Raw genomic sequence first — 25,365 nt, forward strand, 5'->3', positions numbered from 1 at the left:
CTATTACTGCCATCTTTTTGTTTCCCTTGTTAGCTTTCCTTCAGCTATTTTTGATATGCCTCATTATATAAAACTGTGGCTCTTCTCTTACTACATATAACTTTACCTTCTACTTTATAGAAAAATAGAAGCCAACAGATAAAATTTCCTCAACTTTGCCGGGCATGGTGGCTCACACCTGTAATCCCAGCACTTTGGGAGGCCGAGGCAGGTGAATCACAAATTCAGAAGTTCAACTGCTTAAATCCGGGAGGCAGAGCTAGACTCTGTCTAAAAAAAAAAAAAAAAAAAAAAAAAAAAAAAATTTCCTCAACTTCTTGCTAACCAGACCCATAAAATTACCTGCATATACAGCTCCATCTTTCGCTGAGACATTGGAGTTACCCTCCACCTATCTAAGGTCCATCCCTTTACACGTGTTCTGGATCCTTTCTCTCCCCATTTCTCTTTGTTTTTAGGGATCTTCAACTATTTAACAAGTAGAATCTGTCATGCTTAAGGATTGGATTTGAGAGTATTAAGGGGACGGAGAAGTCAAGTATTACTCTCGTGTTTCTGTTAGGCAGCTAGAAGGGTGGTGATGCAATTTAGTAAAAGCACTAGATGAGAAGGAAGTTTGTGAGAGAAAATAATGAGGCTAGTTTTGAAAAAATGTTGTTTAAATTTAAAAATGTTAGGTCTGAAGACATCAAAGCAGAAATGTGGCACACCTGTAATCCCAGCAACTCAAGAGGCTGAGGCAGGACTACTTGAGACCAGTTCGAGTTCAGTACTAGCCTGGGGAACAGAGGGAGGCCTAGGGCATGGTGGTGAGCACCTATAGTACCAGCTACTCAGGAGGATTGCTTAGGACCAGTAATTCAAGGTTGCAGTAAGCCGTGTTTGTGCCACTGCACTCTAGCCTGGGTGACACGGTGAGGTCCTGACTAAAAACAGAAACAAAAACAAAAACAAAAAAATCCCCAGAAAACCATAAAGAAAAAAGAAAAACCACTTTAGTTCTTTAATAAATGGCAAGAAAACAAAAAGAAGGAACCTACAGATTAGTAGAGAAATCAGAGTTATAACAATGAATTCATATTCAATGGACCTTATAGGGAGCCTGAGGCAAATAAACAGGGAAAAAGACATTTATGGAAAAACTGCACGTTTGAATACTGACTGGATACGTGAGGCTATTAAGCAATTACTATTAGAGTCTTTGGAGATGCAATAACGGCACTGCAGCATTTATTTTTTATTATTATATTTTAAGTTCTGGGGTACATGTGTAGAACATGCAGGTTTGTTACATAGGCATACATGTGCCATGGTGGTTTGCTGCATCCATTACTACGTCATCTACATTAGGTATCTCTCCTAATGTATCTCCTATCCCTCCCCTAGCCCTCCACCCCCAGACAAGCCCTGTGTGTGATGTTCCACTCCCTGTGGAATATTCCACTCCCATGTGTTCTCATTGTTCAGTTCCCACTTATGAGTGAGAACATGTGGTATTTGGTTTTCTGTTCTTGTGTTAGTTTGCTGAGAATGATGGTTTCCAGCTTCATTCACGTCCCAGGCCAGAGTGCAATGACACGACCCTGGCTCACTGCAACCTCCATCTCTAAGATTCAAGCAATTCTCCTGCCTCAGCCTCCAGAGTAGCTGGGACTAAGGGTGTGCGCCGCCACACTCGGTTAATTTTTGTATTTTTAGTAGAGATGGGGTTTCACCATGTTGGCCAGGCTGGTCTTGAACTCCTGACCTCAGGTGAACCTTGGCCTACCAAAGTGCTGGGATTATAGGCGTCAGCCACCACGCCTGGCTAGTTACGTATTTTTAATAAGCACTTTTATGTTTTGTGAATAAACAGTGAAATAGGGAAGAAGTGGTGATGATGCCTGGAATCTTCTTAAAAAATAAAATGGGAGTTTAAGGTGAATGGGGTACATGTGGATATTAATCATATTATTGTCTTTGTATATGTTTAAATTTTCCATAAGACAAAGTTTTAAAAACTAGTAGCAGTAGAGTGAGTTTTTCTATCATTCCATCTCTTTCCAACTTTTGATTGAACTTTATTATTATATACTGGCTATTACCAGAGATCTGGTTCTAAATTTCAAATAGAAAAGCTGGAGTTGCTTGAAAAAAAGAAAAAAATTGTGGAAGAAAATAGATTAAAAACTTCCATATGTATAAACCATCTACAGATATGAAAAGATATCTCAGAAGTATTATTAAATGGCAAGAGCAAGTTGTAGTATAGCACATAAAATATTGTTTATATAAAAACATTATATATATGTGATTGAATCAAAAGTAGCAATGTAACTTATAAAAAGAATAAAGGATACTGGAAAAACTAATTTCTTAAATTCTTCAAGTTACAAAACCCCAGAACTCCCTAACATACAATTACCACAGTAAACTGTCAAATTGTAATTGCCATAAAACACTTTGATATATAGAAGCTACTCGGTCAAAACTTTCTATGGACTGGGCATGGTGGTGCATGCCTGTAGTCCTAGCACTTTGACTTTATCTTTCTTTTTTTTTTTTCTTTTCCCCTTGAGACAGAGTCTTGCTCCGTCACTCAGACTGGAGTGCAGTGGCACAATCTCAGCTCACTGCAACCTCTGCCTCCTGGGTCAAAGTGATTTTCCTGCCTCAGCCTCCCAAGTACCTGAGATTACAGGCACACACCACCACGCCCAGCTAATTTTTGTATTTTTAGTAGAAATGGGGTTTCACCATGTTGGCAAGGTTGAACTCCTGACCTCAAGTGATCTCAGCCTACCAAGGGGCTGGGATTACATGTGTGAGCACTGTGCCCGGCCAATCCCCGCACTTTGGGAGGCCAACACTGGAGGACTGCTTGAGCTTGGGAATTCAAAACCAGCCTGGGAAACACAGTGAGATCCTGCCTCTACAAAAAATAAAAAAATTAGCCAGGTGCAGTGGTGTGCACCTGTGGCCCCACTATCCAGGAGGCTGAGGTAGAAGAACTGCTTGAGCCTGGGAGGCAGAGGTTGCAATAAGCTGAGACTGTACCACTGTATTCCAGTCTGGGTGACAGAGTGAGACTCTGTCTCAAAAAAGAAGGAAAAAAAAAAAAAAAAGAAAGGAAAAGAAAAGTTGAGAACCAACTAATAAATTATACACATAGTTGTATGCTAAGCAAGCAGGGATCTGGCCTGTATAATTTACTCCTAAGCTTTTCCTTCCATTTAACTTCCATGAGAGATTAAAAACAGATCAAGAAACCCCTTTTCAAACATTTATTTATTTATTAGCAGGGATGTTAGTCGGCCTTCCAACCACCAAATATTTATTGTTACCTATTATTTATCAGGAATTATAGGGGCATGAAAATGAACAAAACTAGATAGAATCCTTGCCTACCTGGAGCTTACAGTTGAGTGGGGGAAACACAAATATTAATCAAGTCATCACACAAATTAATGTAAAACTGCAAATGTAGCAGTATTTAAAGGCGAGGAACATGCTGTAACAGCCTATAATACTGAGATTTCATCTATATGAGCCTCTCTGGTGCGTACGCTCAGACACACATGAACTGGTGTTAATTGAGCAAAATGAGTTAAAATGGGCACTACATGGAACAGGTACAGATGTGCACAGGCTGTGGTAGGAGAACGCCCAGTAAATATGAGGTACTGAGAGAAGGCCAGTGTGGAAGTGGCGACAGCAAGATGTGACACAAAGCTGACAAGATAGGTAGGGGCCAGGTTATATGGTCACAATAAATGGTTACCATTTTTTAAGAATCAAGGGAAGCCAATGAAGGATTTTACAAACAGAATGATTGTGGGCAGGAAACCAGGTAAGAGAAGGGGTAGAAGAAATTCTCACATGGTGGTGAACAGAATCACTCTAGGACGGGAACTTTGGCAGAGCACGGTACTCTGATCCTGAGAAAGTCAAAGAGACTGATCTTCATTTTCAATTGATGTCGGTGGCTTTTGTCTTTTGAGCAAATAATAAAACAAAATAATAAACCCCAAGAGGTGGTCATGTGTATAGATCCTATTAAGATAGATGAAAGGATTACTGGCATAACAAATCATGGTCCCACAGACACAGATAGCAATCAGGATCTCAGAATACCTGTAATATTGTTTTAAAACAGTGACTGAAAGTCACCAAACAGTATTAGCAGCATTAGTGCCATACAAACACCTATTTGGTGGGCAAGTCTATGATTGCTACTGCTAAACAAACATACTTGTTATGTTTACATCTGAATCCACAGCACTATTAGAGTTCGTCACTTGAAGAAGGAATGATACTGGGCCCTGATTTACTATTTTCAATAGGTCTTCTCCTCTGCCATCCTTATACTGACATAAATAACATGATGTATGTCATGGCAGGATTCTGAAGTAAGACTTCACAGTCTTAACCTAAACTACCACAAAACGGAACTGTGCTTTCTTCTATTTTCCCAAAATGAAAATAGTTCTTAGTTATTATAAAAATAATACATGTTCATTACAAAAAATAAAACAATACACAAAAGAATAAATAAGTAAAAAACCACAAAAATCCCAACACTCAGAGATAATTATCGTTAACATTTTAAAGAACATTTTCCTGAACATTTCTCTATGCATATACACACATTACATATATATATATATACATAATGAGATCATACATACTTGTTAACATTTTATTTTTATTTTTTAGACAAATAAAAAATTGTCTAAAAAATTTAAAAAAAAAAAAATTTTTTTTTTTTGCCCTGTCACCCAGGTTGGAATGCAGTGGTGCGATCACAGCCCACTGCGGCCTTAACCTCCTGGGCTCAAGTGATCCTCTTACCACAGCCTCCCAAGTAGCTGAGACTACCACTTCTGGCTAATTTTTATTTTATTTTTGTAGAGAAGAGGTCTTCCTATGTTGCCCAGGCTGGTCTTAAACTTCTACCTGCAAGCAATCCTCCCCACTTGGCCTCCCTAAGTGTTGGGATTGTTAAGTGTGAGCCACCATGCCTAGCATATTTGCTTTTTTAAAACTGAAAAAAATGGTAATTGGCAGGGTGCGGTGGCTCACGCCTGTAATCCCAGCACTTTAGGAGGCTGACATGGGCGGATCACAAGGTGAAGAGATGGAGACCACTCTGGCCAACATGGTGAAACCCTGTATCAAATAAAAATACAAAAATTAGTTGGGCATGGTGGCACAAGTCTGTAGTCCCAGCTACTCAGAAGGCTAAGGTAGGAGAATCACTTGAACCCAGGAGGCAGAGGTTGCAGTGAGTCGAGATCGCACCACTGCACTCCAGCGTGGCAAGAGTGAGACTATGTCTCAAAAAAAAAGTTATAATTACCTAACTCAGTAATATTTATTAATATTCAACATAAATGTTCACTCTCTGCCAGGTACATACTAGTTGTCTGGTATATAGTGGGGAACAGGTGTGGCTTAAAGGACTTAAAAAAGGGAGGAAGACAATTAAACCAATGGTAAATTGTGCTAAGCACTCTGAGAGCAGGAATAGTATCAAAGAGTACTTTATTTATTCCTGGTAGGTGGAGAGAAGGAAAATGTCTAGGAAGTAGTGATATTTAAACTGAGAGGAAAGATGAGTAAAACATACACAATGAACTGAAGCAGAAGTGAGTTCTAGACAAAAAGAATCTCCTGTGGAAGGCCTGGACATACTCAAGGAACTAAAGAAGCTGAAGTTGAGGGAGTGGTGAGAGATAAGGGCACATATTGTGAGATACTCTTGGAAGAGAAAGCAACGTCAAGAATCTGGATTCTAGGATATGGGAAGTGAGTAGCCACTGAAAGGTTTAAACAAATAAGTGATATAATCAGATTTGTGTATAGAAAAATAACTGATTATAATATGAAGGATATACTTGAAAAGGCAAGGCTGAAGGCTAAAAGTTAAATCTTTACATAAATAGAGATGTGATTTATCATTTTAAATATTTGCATGGATGTACCATATAGGTTCCATGAGGACAGGGACTGTCTGTCTTCAATTCTCAATTCCGGAGTCCAACACAGTATCTGACATATAATACATATTTGTTAATTTAAAGACAATTATTAATAGCTGTTAACAAAAGCATTTGTTACCTTTTACTAAACACTGACTATATGCCAAGGACAGTGTTAAATGTGTCTTGCATTTAACTCTCCCAACTGTTCTATGAAGTAGAGGTTTTACCATCATCTTATGTTACTAAAGAGGAAATGAACTCAAGTTCAGAGAGTTTTTGTTACTAAGGTTGTTAGCAAGGGAGTGTGATTTCCTAGGTTTGGTGACTCCAGAGCCACTTAACAACTAATCTACAGCTGACTAGTAATTTAACCAATTTATGACAAATGTCCACTTAGGTTATTCCTAAGTTTTTGCTATTGTTAATATTATAGCAAATCTCTTCAAACATGTCTGATCACTCTTGACTGATTATCTCATTAGCATAAAATCTTAGCTGTTGCAATGATGAGCTTTACAACAGGCACATTATATGTAATGTTAGAGGCATTTGACAAAATTCCTCTCCAGAAAGGTTGTTTCATGTCATACAATTAAAAGCAATATATGAGAATGCCTGTTTGCTCACCATTACCGAGTGTTACTGATCTTTGCCAACCCAATGGCCCCACACGAAATCTCACTTTAGTGTTTTTTTTTTTTTTTTTTTTTTTTGTGAGACGGAGTTTCGCTCTTGTTACCCAGGCTGGAGTGCAATGGCGCGATCTCGGCTCACCGCAACCTCCGCCCCCTGGGTTCAGGCAATTCTCCTGCCTCAGCCTCCTGAGTAGCTGGGATTACAGGCATGCGCCACCATGCCCAGCTAATTTTTTTGTATTTTTAGTAGAGACGGGGTTTCACCATGTTGACCAGGATGGTCTCGATCTCTTGACCTTGTGATCCGCCCGCCTCGGCCTCCCAAAGTGCTGGGATTACAGGCTTGAGCCACCGTGCCCGGCTCACTTTAGTTTTAATTTGTATTTATATATCATTATTAGTAAAGTTGATCATCATCTTTCCATATGTTTATGAGTCATTTTAATTTCTTCTTTTATTTCCTGTTCATGTCCTTTGCCCATTTTAATTTTATTTTTTAAATTTTATTTTATTTTTTTCTTCCACGATTGCTTGGAACCATTTTAAGACAGTCTTTAAATAGTTGGTTTATAAATACCGTTTTTTGCATCTTTAATTTTAACTTTTTAGACATTATAAATGTTTGCAAATAACATGATCTTGGTTGGTTGTTTTGTAATCTCGCTATGATTTTCTGACATAAAGAAGTCTCATGCTGTAATGTGAAATCTATTAATCCTTTCTTTATGGGTCTCCCACCTACAACATGATTATAAAAATGCTACCCACATTTTCTTCTTTTTACATTTTTAATAGTTTTCATCTTGACATTAAATCTAATCTACCTATAATTTGTTTTGATGTAGTAAATGTAATAAGGATCCAATTATCATAGCCAGCTTACTGGACAGGTAAGGTTTCCAAAGTACATAATAATTGGAAGATGAACCAAAGTACTAAGAGTAGGTTTATTCCTAAGTAAATATTGTTTTCTGTCATATAAGATTGAATTTTTCTTTATTCTACATATCTGTAGGAATATATAAACATTCCAACTAATTCCCTAAACAAAAGACAGAGAAATAACTCAAATGTGTTGTTTAAATGTAATTGCCTTTGTCTTAATTCACCACTTATTTTCCAGTATAATGAATGCTAACTAGTAACACTGAATAAAGTATGTGTAACTCAGTAAAATAAATTAAAATACTTAAGTATAAGGCATTTTAAGCTTTACATTTTAATGAAATAATAGAAGCACATTCTTTTTACAAACAATACTATCAAAAGTAACCTGGAGAGACTAAGAAAATTTTCTGTATCAACAGTAGAAAAATTACCTTTAAGAACAACTTAGTGAAATTCTGTTTTTAAAAAGTAATTCATTTAAAGACAATTACCAATTATCTTTTTCAGTAAGATTTGGATTTCTAGATTTATGTAATCTTTAAGTACAATGGAACAGAACAAAGTATTTATGATAATTAAGAAAAAAATCATAAAAATGTCTTTGTACTGAATGTCTTAGTGAAAGAGCAAACCTATTCAAGAGAAGCAAAAATAACTGGGTCAAATCATATATATAATCAAAATACAGCTTAGAGTTATTTTTAAAAAAAATACATTAATCATTTCAGACTAAAACATAAACACACAATCTATAGCTATAGAAATAGATCTAGAAATCTTTACAGCATTATTGTTGATATAATAACGAGAAATGACAGCACACTGGTACTGAATGCTTCTGGAAATATTCATTCAGGACTAAGAAAACAGGTAAGATTTATAGATCACTCTGAGAACCATCCCACTTCACACTTTTCTGAATATTTAAATAATTTTTTAAAATTCGGTAAAATAATTTATTTACCTGACCATTACCAGAAGTTGCCATGCTGATTTCTGCCACTCCTTGACCTTCATTCTGCCGCTCAGCTTCATGTGAGCCAGTTTCATGCTTGTTCTGAGATGACCTCTGTTAACATGGAGTTAACATCATTACATACAAAAATGATGTGTGCTTTCTTAAGCCCACAGCTTTTTCTCTTTTTTGTTTTAAAGTGCTAAATGCATCAATTATACAGACTAATAAAGGCATGGAACTGCATGTTACACTTCATAACCTCCAGTATGGTTAGCAGTCGACTATCTCAGTAAGAGGAAAGTGAAGTGTGTCCCTTGAGCATTAGAGCTGCACAAGACAAAGGATTTTCTGAGACTCACAGGAATGTTATCCTCCACCAGCTGTGCTCACATTACTATTAGGAATATAACCCAAGTATAACAAATAACTATCTTTTCTGTAAGGTCACATGATTCTGGCATTTAATGGAGCTGCAAATAAAACAGTTAAACTATTACCTAAGCGTACAAATATCTTCTACTTAGGTATATTTACACACAGAAAATATATATATATATATATATATATATATATATATATATATATATATATCTTCTAATAAAAGTTAGGTGAAATAAAATGATAGGCTCTTAGATTCTGATATGAATAAAACCCAAAGCCTTTTCTAATGCAACCACCATCTGTCAACAGGAAATTAAAATGACAGATTATATCCAGTAAAAGCAGTCATTTCAAGATAGATTATCTCTAGTACAAAGCAGTCACTTTATAAAAATACCAACATAAAATTAAAGAAATAAAAGAATTTCTCACTGTCTTTTATAGAAATACCTATGTGCTTGTTCTAGGAAAACAATATCCTAAAATAAAAATTATACATTAAAAATCTGACCTAACAGTAGGTAATTAAATTACAAAATGATTCCTAATGGAATTTCTTTAAACATCAAGCTTTCCTAGATAATTTTTAAAATGTGACTTAAAAATTAATTTATACACATTTCCATCAATAAATATTATTAGTTATATGCTGGCAAAAGTGAGGTAGCACTCAGTAATTCAGAAATAGAATAATATAGTACTATGTGAAAATCATGCTATAAAATTCAGTGAAATCCATAAGAAAAGACACAAAGTCAACCTAGAGACAAAATAAATTTAAGACCACAAAGATTTGACACTAACATAAGTGAAGATGTCAATATATTAGAGAAAATTACTGACCATCTACTATGTTAGTTACTTGCATTAGTTGCTGGGGAATACAGTGCCAGCAAAACTAGACATCGTTCTATGCTGTCTTGGACTTTGCAGTTTAGTCAGGGACACTGTCAAATAATGACAGAAATAACAAAGGTAAAACTGACAAATGCTATGAACAAAGGATACAAGGTGCTATAAGCATATATAACAGAGGGATATGATATAGTCTGGAGGTTTGGGGAAGAGCTCTCTTAGGAAGTGCTGTCTGAGTGAAGACTTGAAGAATAAATGGGAGTAAACTAAGCAAATGACAGGGGTGGAAGATGAGCGTTCTGGGTAAAACAGATCACATGCAGAGGAACCCAAGGTAGGATTGAGCATGGCTTGTTTTAGCACATCAAAGAATCATGGTGTGGCTGAAGCATCAAAAACAAGGAGGAAAGTAGGACAAAAAGAATACGGTAAAAAAAAAAAAAATTCTGATTTTGCTGCTTTTTCTGTAATTCTTAGATGGCATTCTTGCCTTTTCTACTTGTAAGTTATAGTGAGGCCACTGCATGATTGCCCCACATACTACTAATACAGTAATGGAAAACCTTGCATGTAAATTTATTTATTTTTAAGACAAATTTTAAATGGTCTAAGTAGGGAGGAAACACAGGAAAGACCAGTTAGGAGCTAATGTATTAATGTAAGTGTGAGACAGTGGCACTTAGTGGGTAAAATTTGGAAGTAAAGGCAGAGAAAATAATACATTGAGTAATATTATTTGGAAGTAAAGGCAGATAAAATAATATATTGAGTAAATGCTAAGAAAAAGAAAGCCAGTGTAGGAACATTAACAGCAAACAAAATGAAATTCAAGGTTAACAGCATTAAATAAAATAAAATAGAGGGCTATTTTATATTATATAAATAAAAGATTCAATCAACTAGAAAAAATGTGACTAGTGATTTAGAAATATCAAAACCTGTTAGATGCCGCAAAACAGTAATAATCAGAATATAAGAAAGATGGAGGGGGAAGAACTAATTGTAACTAAAGCTATTCAATTAAAAACAAAACACTGCCTATTTAGAAATCATTTAAAAAATAGACCATAACGAATTTGCTTAAGGAAAAAAGACACATAAAAACTACAGTAGAAAGCCAAAAGGGTCATAACAAGTAGAATGCTAAATACATCAATACCAACAGAACTGAAAAGGAACAAAAAATACTGCTTTTTTTCTGGTCCTTACAAAGGGCCAGGAAAAAAGGGTCCACTGCAAAAATGAACACATTCTTTAAATTGCAAATATTTGACTTATATTGGCTTAAGACAGTCATGTTAAACTGTTTTTAGGATTATGACTATCGCACTGTATCTAAACTGTCTACTTAGCAAATAGATACTTCAAATTTAGATGTACTAAATCCAAAGTTCCTCACGTATTAAAAAAGCCAGACATAGATGAAAATGGTTTTTAAAAAACTATTTCTTTGTAATCTCTTTCAGCTAATTTTTTGGGGAAGGGGGTATACTTACCCCCATATTTCCAAATAACCTGCTTCAATGGCTAGTTCTGCATTTTTCAGTTTAATGCTTTCAGTTCCACTTAATTGTTACATAAATTTTTTTACTATTTATATTACTTTGACTATTAAGTTCTAATTATAGCTGGCAGGTGGTATACTATGATTATTTTCCTTTATAAATTCTTGTCCATGGAGTTAAAGGTTATCTTTATTGTCCTGTTTATTTGATTATCTGGGTACATATGACTTATCCTCAGTTTCTCCCCTACTGTGTAAATTTCCTTTCCTTTCAATACATCAGAAACAGCAGGTATTCTACTGATTTCATCTTCTTGGACTTAATCTCTCCTGGAATGCTCTCAATAGTTCCAATACGGACTGACTGCTTTCTTTACCATTTATCTCAGGATGGCCCCTCATCTTTACTCTGGAGTTTTGCTCATCTCTTTCTCTTGTATTATATGCCCTCGGTCTTGAGTCCCCAGAATTCATTTTTCTTGCTTTACACTTTCATTTCACTTGAATATATCCTTCAATGGGTTCCAGAAAAGGGTGCATGAGAAAAACATATTTTTGACTTCACCTATCTAAGTGTCTTTATTCCACTCTCAAATTTAACACTTTGACTAAAGGCTAGAATGGTATAATAAAAATACATCTGGTCTTTGTTCATTTGTACCTGGCAGAGAGCTTCAAATACCTTTGGAATTTTTTGAGTGATGGGGGGTGTGCTACACTAATGAGGCAACTCAGGGCAAGCTACCAGATAGCATCAGGATGGATGGCTGTCAACATGTTAGAGGGTTAGCACTTTGGGCCAGACTGATCTCCCGGAAGGATAGGCGGCTCAACATTGAGTTTAATCCTCATGTGGCCAATTATTAATCATGCCTACAGAATAAAATTCCAGTAAAAATTATGGATGTCAAAACTCAGTGCAGCTTTCTGGTTTGTGAATACACTGAAGTGCTGGAAGGGTGACATGCCTAGATTCCACTAGGAGAAGGCATGAAATCTCTGCACCCGCATCCCCATCCCTACCCATTTCCCTAGACCTTGCCCCATATGTCTCTTCATTTGGCCATTCTTGATCTGTATTCCTATAATAAAACTGTTAATCCTAAGTATAGCACTTTCAGTGAGTTGTGAGTCCTTTCAATGAATTATTGAATGTGAAGGGGTTGTGGGAAGCCTGGAATTTGTAACCTACTGGGCAGAAGTTTGAGTGGCTTGGAGATACCCAGCATTAGTGGCTGGCATCTGAGGTGAGAGCAGTCTTGTGAAGTACTCTGCTCTTAACCTGTTGGGGCTGTGCTAACTCTGGGTAGTTAGCGTCAGAATGGTATTGTACTACATACAGCACACTCACATGGGGCGGAATTTATAGACAGCTTGGCAGCAGTCCTGGTGGCTTGGGGACACCCAAAACTTGTGGCTGGTGTCTGAAGTAGACAGTCTTGGGATCAACTTTGTCCTTTACTTGTGGAGTTGACTCTAACACTGGGTAGTTAGGATCAAAATTGAACCCAACTGTAGAATACCCAGTAGTGTCAAAGAACTGGTGTCAAAACATAGCTGCAAATATTTTCTTTCTTTCTTTATTTTTACTGACCCCCTCCCCAACTCCCTTTTTTTTTTTTTTTTAAACTGCACATATTTTCTTTCAAAAGTTTTAAGAGGGGTCAGGTACGGTGGCTCATGCCTGTACTCCCAGCACTTTGGGAGGCTAAGGCAGGCAGACTGCTTGAGCTCAGGAGCTCGAGTCCAGCATGACCAATATGGCGAAACCTTGTCTCTACAAAAAATGCAAAAATTAGCCAGGCATGGTGGCACATGAGCTATTTGGGAGGTTGAGTTGGGAGGATCACTCGAACCCAGGAGGCAGAGGTTGCAGTGATCCACGATTGTGTCACTGCACTCTAGCCTGGGCGACAGAGACGTTTTAAAAAGATTCACTTAAATGGAAGGATTCACTAACAAAATAACCCAGCTAGATCATCCCACATTTTTAAAAAGAGTCTTAGTTCCATGTAAGTCTCTTTTTAAAAAAAAGTTTTAAGACACTGCTACCCTACTTCCCAGCTTCCAGTGTTCTTTAGAAATATAAAGGTATTTGTATTCCTATTCCTTTATGTAAAACTTGTTTTCTCTTCTTTCTCCAGGTTTTTAGACTATTCTCTTTATCCACAGTGATCTGAAATTTCCTCATGATGTGCCTTAGTGTGAGATTATTCTCATACATGATGTCAGATACTGGAGATACCAATTTATTTTGAAAACTAAGACCCTTGTTAAAATTTCTGGGAAATTTTGATTTATTTCTCTGATTTCCTGTCTAGTTTCTCTATTTTCTTTTTGGAACTCCTTTTATTTGGGTATTGAACCCTTCTAGAATGATCTATAATGTCTAGTAGTTGTTAGTGTCCACTCAAATTTAAGAGTGGGCTATCTATGAAAAAGCTAAATGAAGCTCTATGCCTGAAGAATGGATTTTGTCAACTATAGCTACTCTGTAGAGTGATCTTGGTGGGTTGTTTTGCTGATGAATTTTTTCATTTAAGTCTCTTTAAGTTTATTTTCTTGGGTTAGTCACATTTCTTCTCATTTTTCCCCCCTTTTTTAATGCTCTCTCAGCAGAATCAGGGTTAGTCACATTTCTTATAGAAGTTCTTTTCAGGAACTTGCCTGGAGATTATAAGCCTGGATGCTAGTGGGGATTTCAGCATTCAGTAGGTAAATTTTCATGTAATTCAGGTTTTTGCATGATACCCTCACCTTCTATTAAACGAGGCTTACCCTCTAACCAAAGACCCTTTGTTTACTCTCTCCACCTCTCCAAAAGAAAAAGCTCTCATCTTTTGTTGGGATTAGAAAGGAGCAGTCACCTAGCTGTACAGAGTTGTAGGGAGGTTGTGGAAACTCCATCTGCTTCTTAACAAATTTTCAAATATCCTCCTGCTTTTAACCCTTATTTATTCTCATATCCAGAGGTATCTAGTTGCTTCATGACTTTGCACTCCTATTGCTGCCTCATGGGTCAACCCTCTCTGATATGCTAGAATGTTATCACTTGTTTACCTGTTTTACAGCTCCCCAAATTTTATTGTGGTCATCACCTTCCCTGGTCATTATGCTCTTTTCATTGTATCCTTTTACTATCATTTTAATGGGGTTTGTGGAGTAAGCACAGGTAAATGTCTATTATCAATTCTTACTATGGATTATCTACAAAAAAGTTTTACTTACTGATTGATAATAGCCAAATTAATTAACTATCTGATTATATGTAAACTGACAGCTAAAGTAAGGTATCTATATTTACAGCTCTATACATTTTAACTGCCCAAAAGTTAGATAAAATCAAAATAGTCAAAACTTTTGTTAATTTAATTTCATGAAAAAAGTTATGGTATTTAAATTCTCTGAAAGAACACCTATATTTTAATGGTGCCATATTAAATTATACATATTTTCTTTTCTTAGAATAACTACATATTTTTATACCTACAAACAAGAAACGCAATTTACTAACCTCTGCTTCTGTTGCTTGGGACTGTAAAAGCTGTCTTATACGAAGTATGTCTTTCTCGATTTGCTGAATTCTGGCTATTCTTCGCTAAAATAAAACAAGAAACCTAATTAGTTATGTTTTTATTAATAACATTAATATAAATAATCGTACTATGGCTACCACTTAACAGCTCAGGGTTATGCCAAACCATTCTTATTTAAAAAGCTAGACATATAAATATATTCACCCTTTAATAACAAACTGGGGTCAGTTCAATTTTTAAAAATAGTTCTGACTTTATTCTACAGATTTCTATACCTGTTTAGTAAAACTGGAGAAATACAAGTCATATATCATATTCATTTTATGTTGCATGAATTACGAAAATTGATAGAATACACATTGCAAAAATTTATTCTCAAAAAATATTTCAATAGAGAACATTTTACCACATTTAATCTTTTATATTAATCCAGACATTAATACAATATAATCAATTTATATAAACAGGGAAAGAACAGCTGATTTGTTTTGTTAAGTATCAGGGTCCCCAACCTTTTTGGCACCAGGGACTGGTTTCATGGAAGAAATTTCTCTACTGACTGGGGCAGGGGATGGTCTCAGGATAAAACTGCTCCACCTCAGGTCCTCAGGCATTAGACAGATTATCATAAGGAACCTACTCACTCCTACAGTTCACAAGAGAGTTCATTCTCCTGTGACAGTCTAATGCAGCCACTGATGTCGACAAGAGGCAGGGCTCAGTTGGTAATGCTCGCTCATGGTCCAGGGGATGGGGACTCCTGGTTTAAACAGTAGGCCCAACTCTCCCAAAAGTTACTTCTGTCATAAGTTAGTAGTATTTTTCAGCCTTTCCAAGTACCTAACTGTGGCTAAACATTATTTTTATCTCCTAAACCAGGATCACAAAAAGGATAGAGCTTGAGCTTTTGCTTTTCCAATATACAGAGACCATCAAGTGGCCACAAAGCCGTAACTACAGATTGAACCACATGGAATGGAAATGATGTGAGGAAAAGGGGTGTGTGTGTGTGTGTGTGTGTGTGTGTGTGTGTGTGTGTGTGTGCGCGCGCGCACGTTTTAAAGCTAGACTTCATTTTAACTTTTATGAATACTAGTAGAAATAGAAAAAACAAGTCACTTATTAATAAAGACCTTGCAAATCTCTCATAAAGCTAGTTAAGAGAGATCAAAAACATAGGTTTTAAAAACAAGTACTGACAATGCTGTACCATTTTCTGTAGTAATTCTATAGTTATTAACATCGTATTATTAAGAAATCAAAAGTGATATTATAAAAGTACACTGTTTCAGTAAGGGGGGGAGCAGTGTTAGAAACTAGATGGAATAGTTTCTAAACATTGTTCACTTACATTCTCCATCAATAGAAGATTTCTAAACAAATATCATTCCCAACAGATAAATAATAAAAGTACTATAGCAATTAGCTTTAAATACATAGTTTAAAAATGTTCATATAAAAGTTACTCTTTGATGACATCTAGTTTTACTCAAATACAATGTCTTCATGCTTTTATTACTACCATAGTAAAAAATGCTTATTGCTATTATACAGTCTTATGATAAACAAAGAAAAGAAAAACTCAAAGAAGTTGTACTCACTGTCCCAAATTAATCTATCTTAATTTTCTCCCTTTTTTCTTTCTAACAATATAACTATGCTGATTCTTGATCATGATTCTGAAAATAGTAAACTTAAGGTAAAAAATATTCTCAGGCCAGGCACAGTGGCTGAGGCCTGTAATCCCAGCACTTTGGGAGGCAAAGGTAGGCAGACTGCTTGAGCTCAGGAGTTTGAGACCAGCCTAGGGAACCTGGTGAAACCGTGTCTCTATAAAAAATACAAAAATTTGTTGAGTGTAATGGCATGCACCTGTAGTCCCAGCTACTTGGGAAGTTGAGGTGGGAGGATGGTTTGAGCCTAGGAGGCTCGGAGGTTGTAGTGAGCTGAGATCTCACCACTGCACTCCAGCCTGGGAGACACAGTCAGACTGTCTCAAAAAACAGGAAAAAAAAATTCTTTAATTAACAAATCTTACCATGTCCAATTCATGAAAACCGTCTGAAGAGGAAATACCTGTACTTTTGGTAGTTTTCTAAAGATACTGCAAAAATGAGTGATCATTTCTACAACGAGGTGGTAAATACTTCCTAGCTTTAGAGAAACATCCAAACTATACACAATTACTAGATTTCTAAATTTGATTGTTTCCTCCCTTCTGTATAATCAGTTTCTATATAATTAGCTCCCCTCCATCAATAAAGTCCTAAATTAAAGAATGTAGTATTTAGAGGATGAAAATAGGAAACTGCATCTCCCGCTCCTCTCCATTTTACAATACATTGCCAGTATCTCACTCAAGACTGCAGTAATGTCTACATCTTGATGTCCACTGAGGTGGATGGTTTCAGACATGACATTTCTTGTGCTTCTGTTTCTAATATGAAAATAGAAGAAGCCAGGACATCTTGAGTATTCCTAATCTCTATCCCTAATATAAAAATCCCAAACCCCAAATGCTCCAAAACAGGAAACTTCTGAAGTACCCAAAACGTGCAAAGGAAATGCTCACTGTAGCATTTCACATTTTGGATTTTTGGATTAGGGATGCTTAACCACTAAGTAATTTTTTCCTTTTTCTATATAAGAATATTTATGAAATTATGTTTAATGACAAACTGTTCAGGAGTATGAACCTGATATGACTTTAGAAAAAAGTAATTAAAAAAAACTGCAATAGTAATACAAATTCAGGATAACTCTCCACAAATTAGAATAGAAAGTAAATCCCTTGACTTGATAAAGGGCACCTATCAAAAACCCTGAGTAAACAACACACTTAACTGTGAAATTTTAGAAGAATTCCCTTTAAAGTCAAGACAAGAAAAAGAAGACCACTATCACTGTTTCCTTTCAAAGATATATTAGTGTTCTTATACAACAAAAGAAAAAAAGCTGTAAGTACTGGAAAGGATAAACAAATTGTCATTATTTGCAAACAATATCACAGTGTATAGAATCTTAAACTGGAGATGACATAATAAAAGATTTCAGGAAGACAGCTGGATACTTTTTACTTAAATGCAATTTAGTAATATAATTAAAGAAATTCCCATTTATAATAGCAACAAAAACTGTAACATATCTAGGAATAACTTTTTTTTAATGATGTGTAAGATCCCTGTGGAGAATCTGACAAAACCTTATTTAAGGATATAAAATAAAGCCTAAATGAATAGACAGATATAAAGTTAATAACAATACCTAATAATTTGTTTACTATGTGCCGAGTTCTGAGTGTTTTGACATACATAAACTCATTTATTCCTCACATGTTACAGTTTATCACTATCTATGTTGTAATGACAAGAAAACTGAGGCAGAGAGTCTACCCATGATCACAGTGTAGCTAAGCGGCAGGTTGGTCTGGGATCCGAATATAGGAGGTCTGGTTCCAGAGTCCATCCTTTCAACCAAGAAGACTAAATATTATGAAGATGTGACTTCTCCTTAATCTATAAATTGAATGTAACTGTAATCAAAAGCCCATGAAGTTTTTCATTTCAGTTAGAAGCTGATACTAAAGTATAAATGGCAGAGTAATGAGGCAGAATATTACATTTTTAAACAGAGAAGGATTCACCTAACTGGGTATCAAGATTTATAAAACTGCAGCAAACAAAAAATGAGGTATCAGAAACATCCAGCATATATAAACTTGGTATATCATACAGATGACCAATTGTTGATGAGCAACTAGTGCTGTATCCAATAAATGATAATGAGAAATTCAATTTACAACATAAATGTATGTATACATATGTATGTGTGACTATACACATGTATATATTATATATATAATATGTATATATTTAATATATATTTATACACATGAATTTATACATGTACATATATTAAATATATATTTATATGTAATACACATACACACATATGTATGTAATATACATAGAGCCCTGCCTCCACAACATACATAATACCAAACTCACGATGAATTAAGGAGCTAACAGGAAGTTACCTTTATGACTTCAGTACAGGAAAAGGATGTATAAATAGGTCACAGAAAGCATAAATCTGGCAATATAATTAATTTAGCTTTATCATAAAAGCTTATTTTTGTTATCATGAAGCTAATATAGATAACAGATTTGACACGGAGGAATTGAGATGTATATTATCTACAAAGGATTGGTATCAAGAGAATACTAAAATATCTCTTGAATACATAAAAACATGAGATTAAAATAGGGAATGATCAAGGGATATGAAGAAGTAACTTAGAAAGAAAACCCCAAAATCTAATAAATATATTCAAGGTTAAGATGACAAAATGTTTCACTGCCCACTGATTGTTAATTACAAATTCTGACTCACAAGTGATGGAGAAGACACACAGAAACAAGAATTCTCACATACTACTAGGAGGAATGTAAACTAAAAAGAACATTTTAAGAGCAATTTGGCAAAAACTAATTCAAAACACTCGTAAGCTTTTAAGATATATATTCTAAGGCAAAGGTCCACAAACTAGGGCCACTAGCCATCTGTTTTTGTAAATTACGTTTTACTGAAACACAGCCATGCCCATTTGTTCATATATTGTCTACGGTGGTTTTCCTGTTAAAAGGCAGGGAGTGGTGGCTCACGCCTGTAATCCCAGCACTTTGGGAAGCCTAGGTGGGCGGATCACCTGAGGTCAGGAGTTTGAGGCCAGACTGGGCAACATGGTGAAACCCTGTCTCTACTAAGAATACAAAAATTAGCCAGGCGTAGTGGTGCATGCCTGTAATTCCAGCAACTTGGGAGGCTGAGGCACAAGAATACCTTGAACCTTACAGGTGGAGGTTGCAGTGAGCTGAAATTTCACCAATGCACTCCAGCCTGGGCGACAGAGTGAGACTCTGGCTCAAAAAAAAAAAAAAAAGAAAAAGGCAGGATTGAGCTGCAAAAGAGACTACCACGAAACCTAAATATTTACTATGTGGACCTCTAAGAAAAAGACTGCTGACTCCTGACCTAGAGAAACTCTTGCATGTTTGTTTACAAGACATGAATAAGTATGTTTATCAGAGCTGTTTTTTTTTTTTGAGACGGAGTTTCGCTCTTGTTACCCAGGCTGGAGTGCAATGGCACGATCTCGGCTCACCACAACCTCCACCTCCTGGGTTCAGGCAATTCTCCTGCCTCAGCCTCCTGAGTAGCTGGGATTATAGGCACGCGCCACCATGCCCAGCTAATTTTTTGTATTTTCAGTAGAGACAGGGTTTCACCATGTTGACCAGGTTGGTCTTGATCTCTTGACCTCGTGATCCACCCGCCTCAGCCTCCCAAAGTGCTGGGATTACAGGCTTGAGCCACCGCGCCCGGCATCAGAGCTGTTTTTAACTGAAAAATTATAATCAACTTAAGTGTCCATCAACTAGGGAGGAGATAAACTACATTAAACAGTATCTGTAGAACTGTAAAAAATTATGGCAATATAGAGGTGTACCTACACCTTCACCCCACCAATTCCCACATCTCAGTACTAAGCTCTATTAACAAATTGATGTGGACTTTCTAACCTTTGCTTACATGTCTATGGAAGAGTAAGTACCACCACACCAGGTGACCAAATACGCACTGAACACCACACCAGGTGAACCAAATCAATATCCATGCAGTTAAGAGGTACCCGGACACTTATAGTCTGACAGATGTAGGCAAGAGTGGATTTTGAGTTTTCCTAAATTATTTACTAGTCATTTGTATGTGTTTTACTGGTCATTTGCATCTTTCTAACAAATTGCCTTATTACATCCTCTGCCCATCAAAAAACATGGGTTAGGCAGGTGCAATGGTACACATCTAAAGTCCCAACTATGTAGGAGGCTGAGGAAGGAGGATTGCTAGAGCCATTTGAGGCTGCAGTGTATTATGGTTGCTCCTGTGAATGGTCACTGCACTCCAGCTTGGGCAACTAGCAAAACCCCCCTCTCTGAACAAAATAAAAACATAGGGCTGTCTTTTTCTTATTAATGTGCAGTAATTCCTATATTTTAGGGATATTAACATTTTCCCCTTTTATGTGCTATAAATATTTTTCTCTTATCATATCTTTGGGGCAATGAATGACTTAAAATGTTATGAGATAAATCCCAACGTTCCTTCCCCTTCACTTCTTTTGATTTTCCGTTCATATTTAAGAAGGTCTCTTGCCTGTATTTTCTTCTATTAATTTTAGATTTTTCACATTTGAATATTTAATCAACCTGTAACTTTTCTTAAGATGTGAGGAAAGGGTTTAATTTAATTTCTCATCTTTCAAACAGGTCATTAGTTGTACCTATATAATTTTCTGAGTAATTTACTATTTTCTCCAAAGTTTTTAATGTAACTTCTGTCATGTAAAGATTTTAAATATTCTTGTACCTCTTTGTAGTCTCTACTCTGTATCATTTGCCTAAATTTATTCTATTATCATACGTGATTATTCCAACATCTTTACAGTAAATTTTAACAAATGCTAAAGTAAATTTTCAATGATGCATTCTTTAATAAATGTTTTAGAAATTCTTGCATTATAAACTTTAGAATCATTTTTCCAGGTTCCAAAAAATTTAGTGTCCTTCAACAGTTTTGTATTTTTCTTTATGCAGGCTTTTTCTAGTTAATTTCCTCTTATTGTGAACAGGTCCTCTATCCCCATTTCCAGTTTTAACTGGTAGTCATTGCTGATTTTTGTATGTATCTTAACTCCAAATACCTTACCAGATTCTCTAACTAGTTTAAATATTTTTTTGTTTCATTTTGTATAGCTTTTCTAGGTGAACAATCACATCACTTACAAATAATTATTTAATCTCTTCCTTTCTAGTTCAAAAATAGTGTAGGATTCATTATTTTGTTTTTCTATTTGCATTAGTCAAGTTTCTCAAACAAAGTCAAATAATAGCGATGACAGCAAGCTTTTCAAACATGTTAATGATAGCAATGATAATCGCCTCATTATTTTTTCTTTTCTTTTTTTTTTTTCTTAAGACAGGGTCTTGCTCTGTCACCCGGGTTGGAGTATAGTGGCATGATCATAGCTCTAATTCCTAAGCTCAAGCAATCCTACCACCTCAACATTCCCTAAGGCAGGTGGGATTTCAGTGCCAACACAACTGCTAACTTTTAAAAAATGTTCAGCAGAGACAAGGTTGCTACACTGCCCAGGCTGGTCTCAAACTTCTGGCCTCAAGCAATCCTCTTGCCTCGGCCTCTCAAAGTGCTGGGATTACAACCCTAAGCTATTTCACCCAGTCACTATTTTCTTAATATAAGGATTGCTTCTGGTTTCTGGTAATACTTATGTTTAATAACTTTCATTCTATTCTTATTTTATTTGGAATTCTTATTTATTCCTTCCCCTTGCAAATGAGATTCAATATTTTTTCTGATAGCCTCAGATCCTCCTGAGATCTCTCTCCCCTTCCAGGGCCATTCTTGTTTCACTTGTTCAATCATTAGGAGGGAAAGGAGTGCTCTGGCTACCATATTCCCACTATACTCAGTAACTTTTTATAATAGGTTGCATACTACTCATTTAATAATTAAAATATGTATCTATATTCTTCTCCCCTAAAGTAAATATTTCTGTAGAACATATTCCTATAAGTCCTATAGAGTCACAAAGTCATAGAGCATAGGCATTTTAATATTGGCAAATAATATCAAACTGTCCTCCAAAAATATCAATTTATTCTTGGAAACAACAGGGTTGACAACGTTGGCTGGGCCTGGTGGCTCACACCTATAATCCCAGCACTCTGGAAGACCAAGGCAGGTGGATCACTTGAAGCCAAGAGTTTAAGACCAGCCTGACCAGGACAGTGAAATCCTGTCTCTACTAAAAATACAAAAAATTATCCAGGTATAGTGACACACAACTATAGTCCCAGCTACTCAGGAGTCTAAGAGGGATGAGAATTGCTTGAAGCCAGGAGGTGGAGGTTGCAGTAAGGTGAAATCGCGCCACTGCACTCCGTCCTGTGTGACACAGCAAGACTGTTTCAAAAAAAAAAAAAAAAGATTTAAAACAGTGTTGACAATGTTTCTTACTTCCACACCCTCACTAATACTACATGCCATCAAATTCTAAAGTTTCAGGCAGTCTGAGAGGCAAAAAATATAGTACCTTATTTTATGTTACATTTCCCTGATGTCTAGTGATATTTAAGCATCTTATCACAACTGCTTACTAGACACTTGAACTTAATTTTGTGATGGAACTATTCACATCTTCTGACTATTTTGCTATTTGGTTATCTTCCTTCCTTCCCTCCTTCCTTCTCCCTCCCTCCCTCCCTCTCTCTCTTTTTCTATTTGGTTCTGTTTTCTTTCTTTTCTCTCTCTCTCTCTCTTTCTGGTTATCTATTTTCTTTCTTTTTCTCTATTTGGTTATCTGTTTTCTTTCTTCTATTTGATTATCTGTTTCCTTCTCTCTCTCTCTCTCTCTCTCTCTCTCTCTCTCTGAGTGCAGTGGTGAGATCATAGCTAACTGCAGACTTGAACTCCTGGGCTGAAGAGATCCTCCCATGTCAGCCTCCCAAGTAGCTAGGGCTATGGATGTGCACCACCATGCTCAGCTAAATGGTTTTTTTTTTTTTTTTTTTTTGGTAGAGGTAGGGTCTTGTTATGTTGCTCAGGTTGGTCTCGAACTCCTGGGCTCAAGTGATCCTTCTACCTCAGCCTCTCAAAGTACTGGAATTACAGGTTTGAGCCACCATGCCTGGCATGGTTGACCATCTTCAATTGATTTATAGGTGATCCTTATAGAGTAGGGATATTAACTTTCTTATATATTCTACCAACATTTCCATTATTTGCCTTGTTAGCTTTTTCACAGTATTTTTTAACCCTAACCTTCATATAACTATTTCCAGAATAAATGAATGCTTATGTTTCTCAAAATACAGAATAAAATTTAATTAGAATATTAACTACCAAAATGAAGAATATTGCATTTCAGAATAAAATGATTATATCAGCACTTATGTGAACAAAATGGCCAAGGAAGAACTCATGTAAACTTCTCTTCAGGGTTATAAGCTGCCTGGAGTACACCTACTTATATTTATATAGCACAAGAATATTTACAACTACCACTCATCTTGTTCTTTAAGGATCTCCTAAAAAAAAAAAAAAAGTCACATTAACAGATACAGAAAAACTTACTTCTGTTCACAGTATCCCATAAATTCACATTTAAAAAATGCAAATTCATATAAACCAAAGTAATATGTTTCAGTTTTTTTTTGAAACAATCCTAACATTTTAAAATAATGCCTGAAAATCTCAAATTTAAATTTACATGTAAAATGGAATATATTTTTACAAACTATTTATTATAGTCTTGATTTTAATTCTTTGTCAGTCATATATCTTCTCCCAATCTGTAACTTATCTTCTCACTTTCTTTAAGGTACCTATTGAAGACAAATTCTTAATTTTAATACAGTAAAATTATTGATCTTTTATCATTAGTGTTTTAAGTCTTGCTTAAGAAATACTTTCCTACTCTAACATCAGAAACATGTATATTTTCTACTGAAAGACTGAAAGTTTTATTTTTGACATTTAAGTCATGAATCTTTCTGAATGGGATGGGGACAAGAGGGAAGGTAAGAAAAAACAATATATTATATACATGTATTATAACTAACATGTACACATACACGCACATGCACATACACAATAGTTAAGTCCTCAGCTTTATTATGAAACTAATATGTATGGACTATGAAATGCAGCATGGTACTGGTGTTTTAGTAGCACCTTTGCCTACCACCATACTCCAAAACAGACAGAATATATATTATGTTTAGGCTGGGCGATATGGTTAGGCTCTGTGTTCCCACCCAAATCTCATGTGGTAGTTCCCATGTATTGTGGGAGGGAGTCAGTGGGAGACAACTGAATCATGGGAGTGGGTCTTTCCTGTGCTGTTCTCCTGATAGTGAATGAGTCTCATGAGACCTGATGTTTTCAAAATGGGAGTGTTCCTTTCCAATCTCTTTTTGCCTGCTGCCACCCATGTAAGACATAACTTGTTCCTCCTTGCCTTCCACCATGATTGTGAGGCTTCCCAGTCACATGGAACTGTAAGTTCCTTAAACCTCTTTCTTTTGTAAATTGCCCAGTCTCAAGTATATCTTTATTAGCAGCCTGAAAATGATAAAGTGGGCATGATCGCTTTAAATCCCAGCACTGTAGGAGGCCGAGGCAGGTGGATCACTTGAGGTCAGGAGTTCAAGACCAGTCTGGCCAACACAGTGAAACCCCGTCTCTACTAAAAATACAAAAATTAGCTGGACATGGTGGCACATGCCTATAACCCCAGTTACTCAGGTGGCAAAGGTAGGAGGATTGCTTGAGCCTGGGAGGCAGAAGTTGCAGTGAGGTGAAATCATGCCACTGCACTCCAGCCTGGGCAACAGGATGAGACTCCTTCTCAAAAACAACAACAACAACAACAACAACAAAAAACACATTATGTTTACAAAGCTTCACATAAAAAATAAAGACTATACTTCAAAGAATGTAAAATACCCTACAGTAGCCATTTTGAAACTATTTAATATGTTTTATAGAATAAAAAAGTATT

At 36.0% G+C, this 25,365-nt stretch overlaps 1 protein-coding gene across 14 annotated transcripts in view; it reads right to left on the bottom strand.

The window, feature by feature from the left end:
• APC (APC regulator of WNT signaling pathway) overlaps nucleotides 1-25,365 on the bottom strand; it is a 145,514-nt gene that overhangs the window by 39,574 nt on the left and 80,575 nt on the right. For all 14 annotated transcript variants that reach the window (XM_074382618.1, XM_074382592.1, XM_074382572.1 and 11 more), the window contains 2 exons: nucleotides 14,699-14,782; nucleotides 8,451-8,555 (listed from right to left, as the gene is read on the bottom strand). In XM_074382618.1, the coding sequence (XP_074238719.1) occupies nucleotides 8,451-8,555; nucleotides 14,699-14,782 (189 nt within the window). The remainder of the gene's footprint in view (nucleotides 1-8,450; nucleotides 8,556-14,698; nucleotides 14,783-25,365) is intronic.

The sequence above is a fragment of the Saimiri boliviensis genome, chromosome 1 (assembly GCF_048565385.1).
Source record: "Saimiri boliviensis isolate mSaiBol1 chromosome 1, mSaiBol1.pri, whole genome shotgun sequence".
NCBI classification, from domain to species: domain Eukaryota; kingdom Metazoa; phylum Chordata; class Mammalia; order Primates; family Cebidae; genus Saimiri; species Saimiri boliviensis.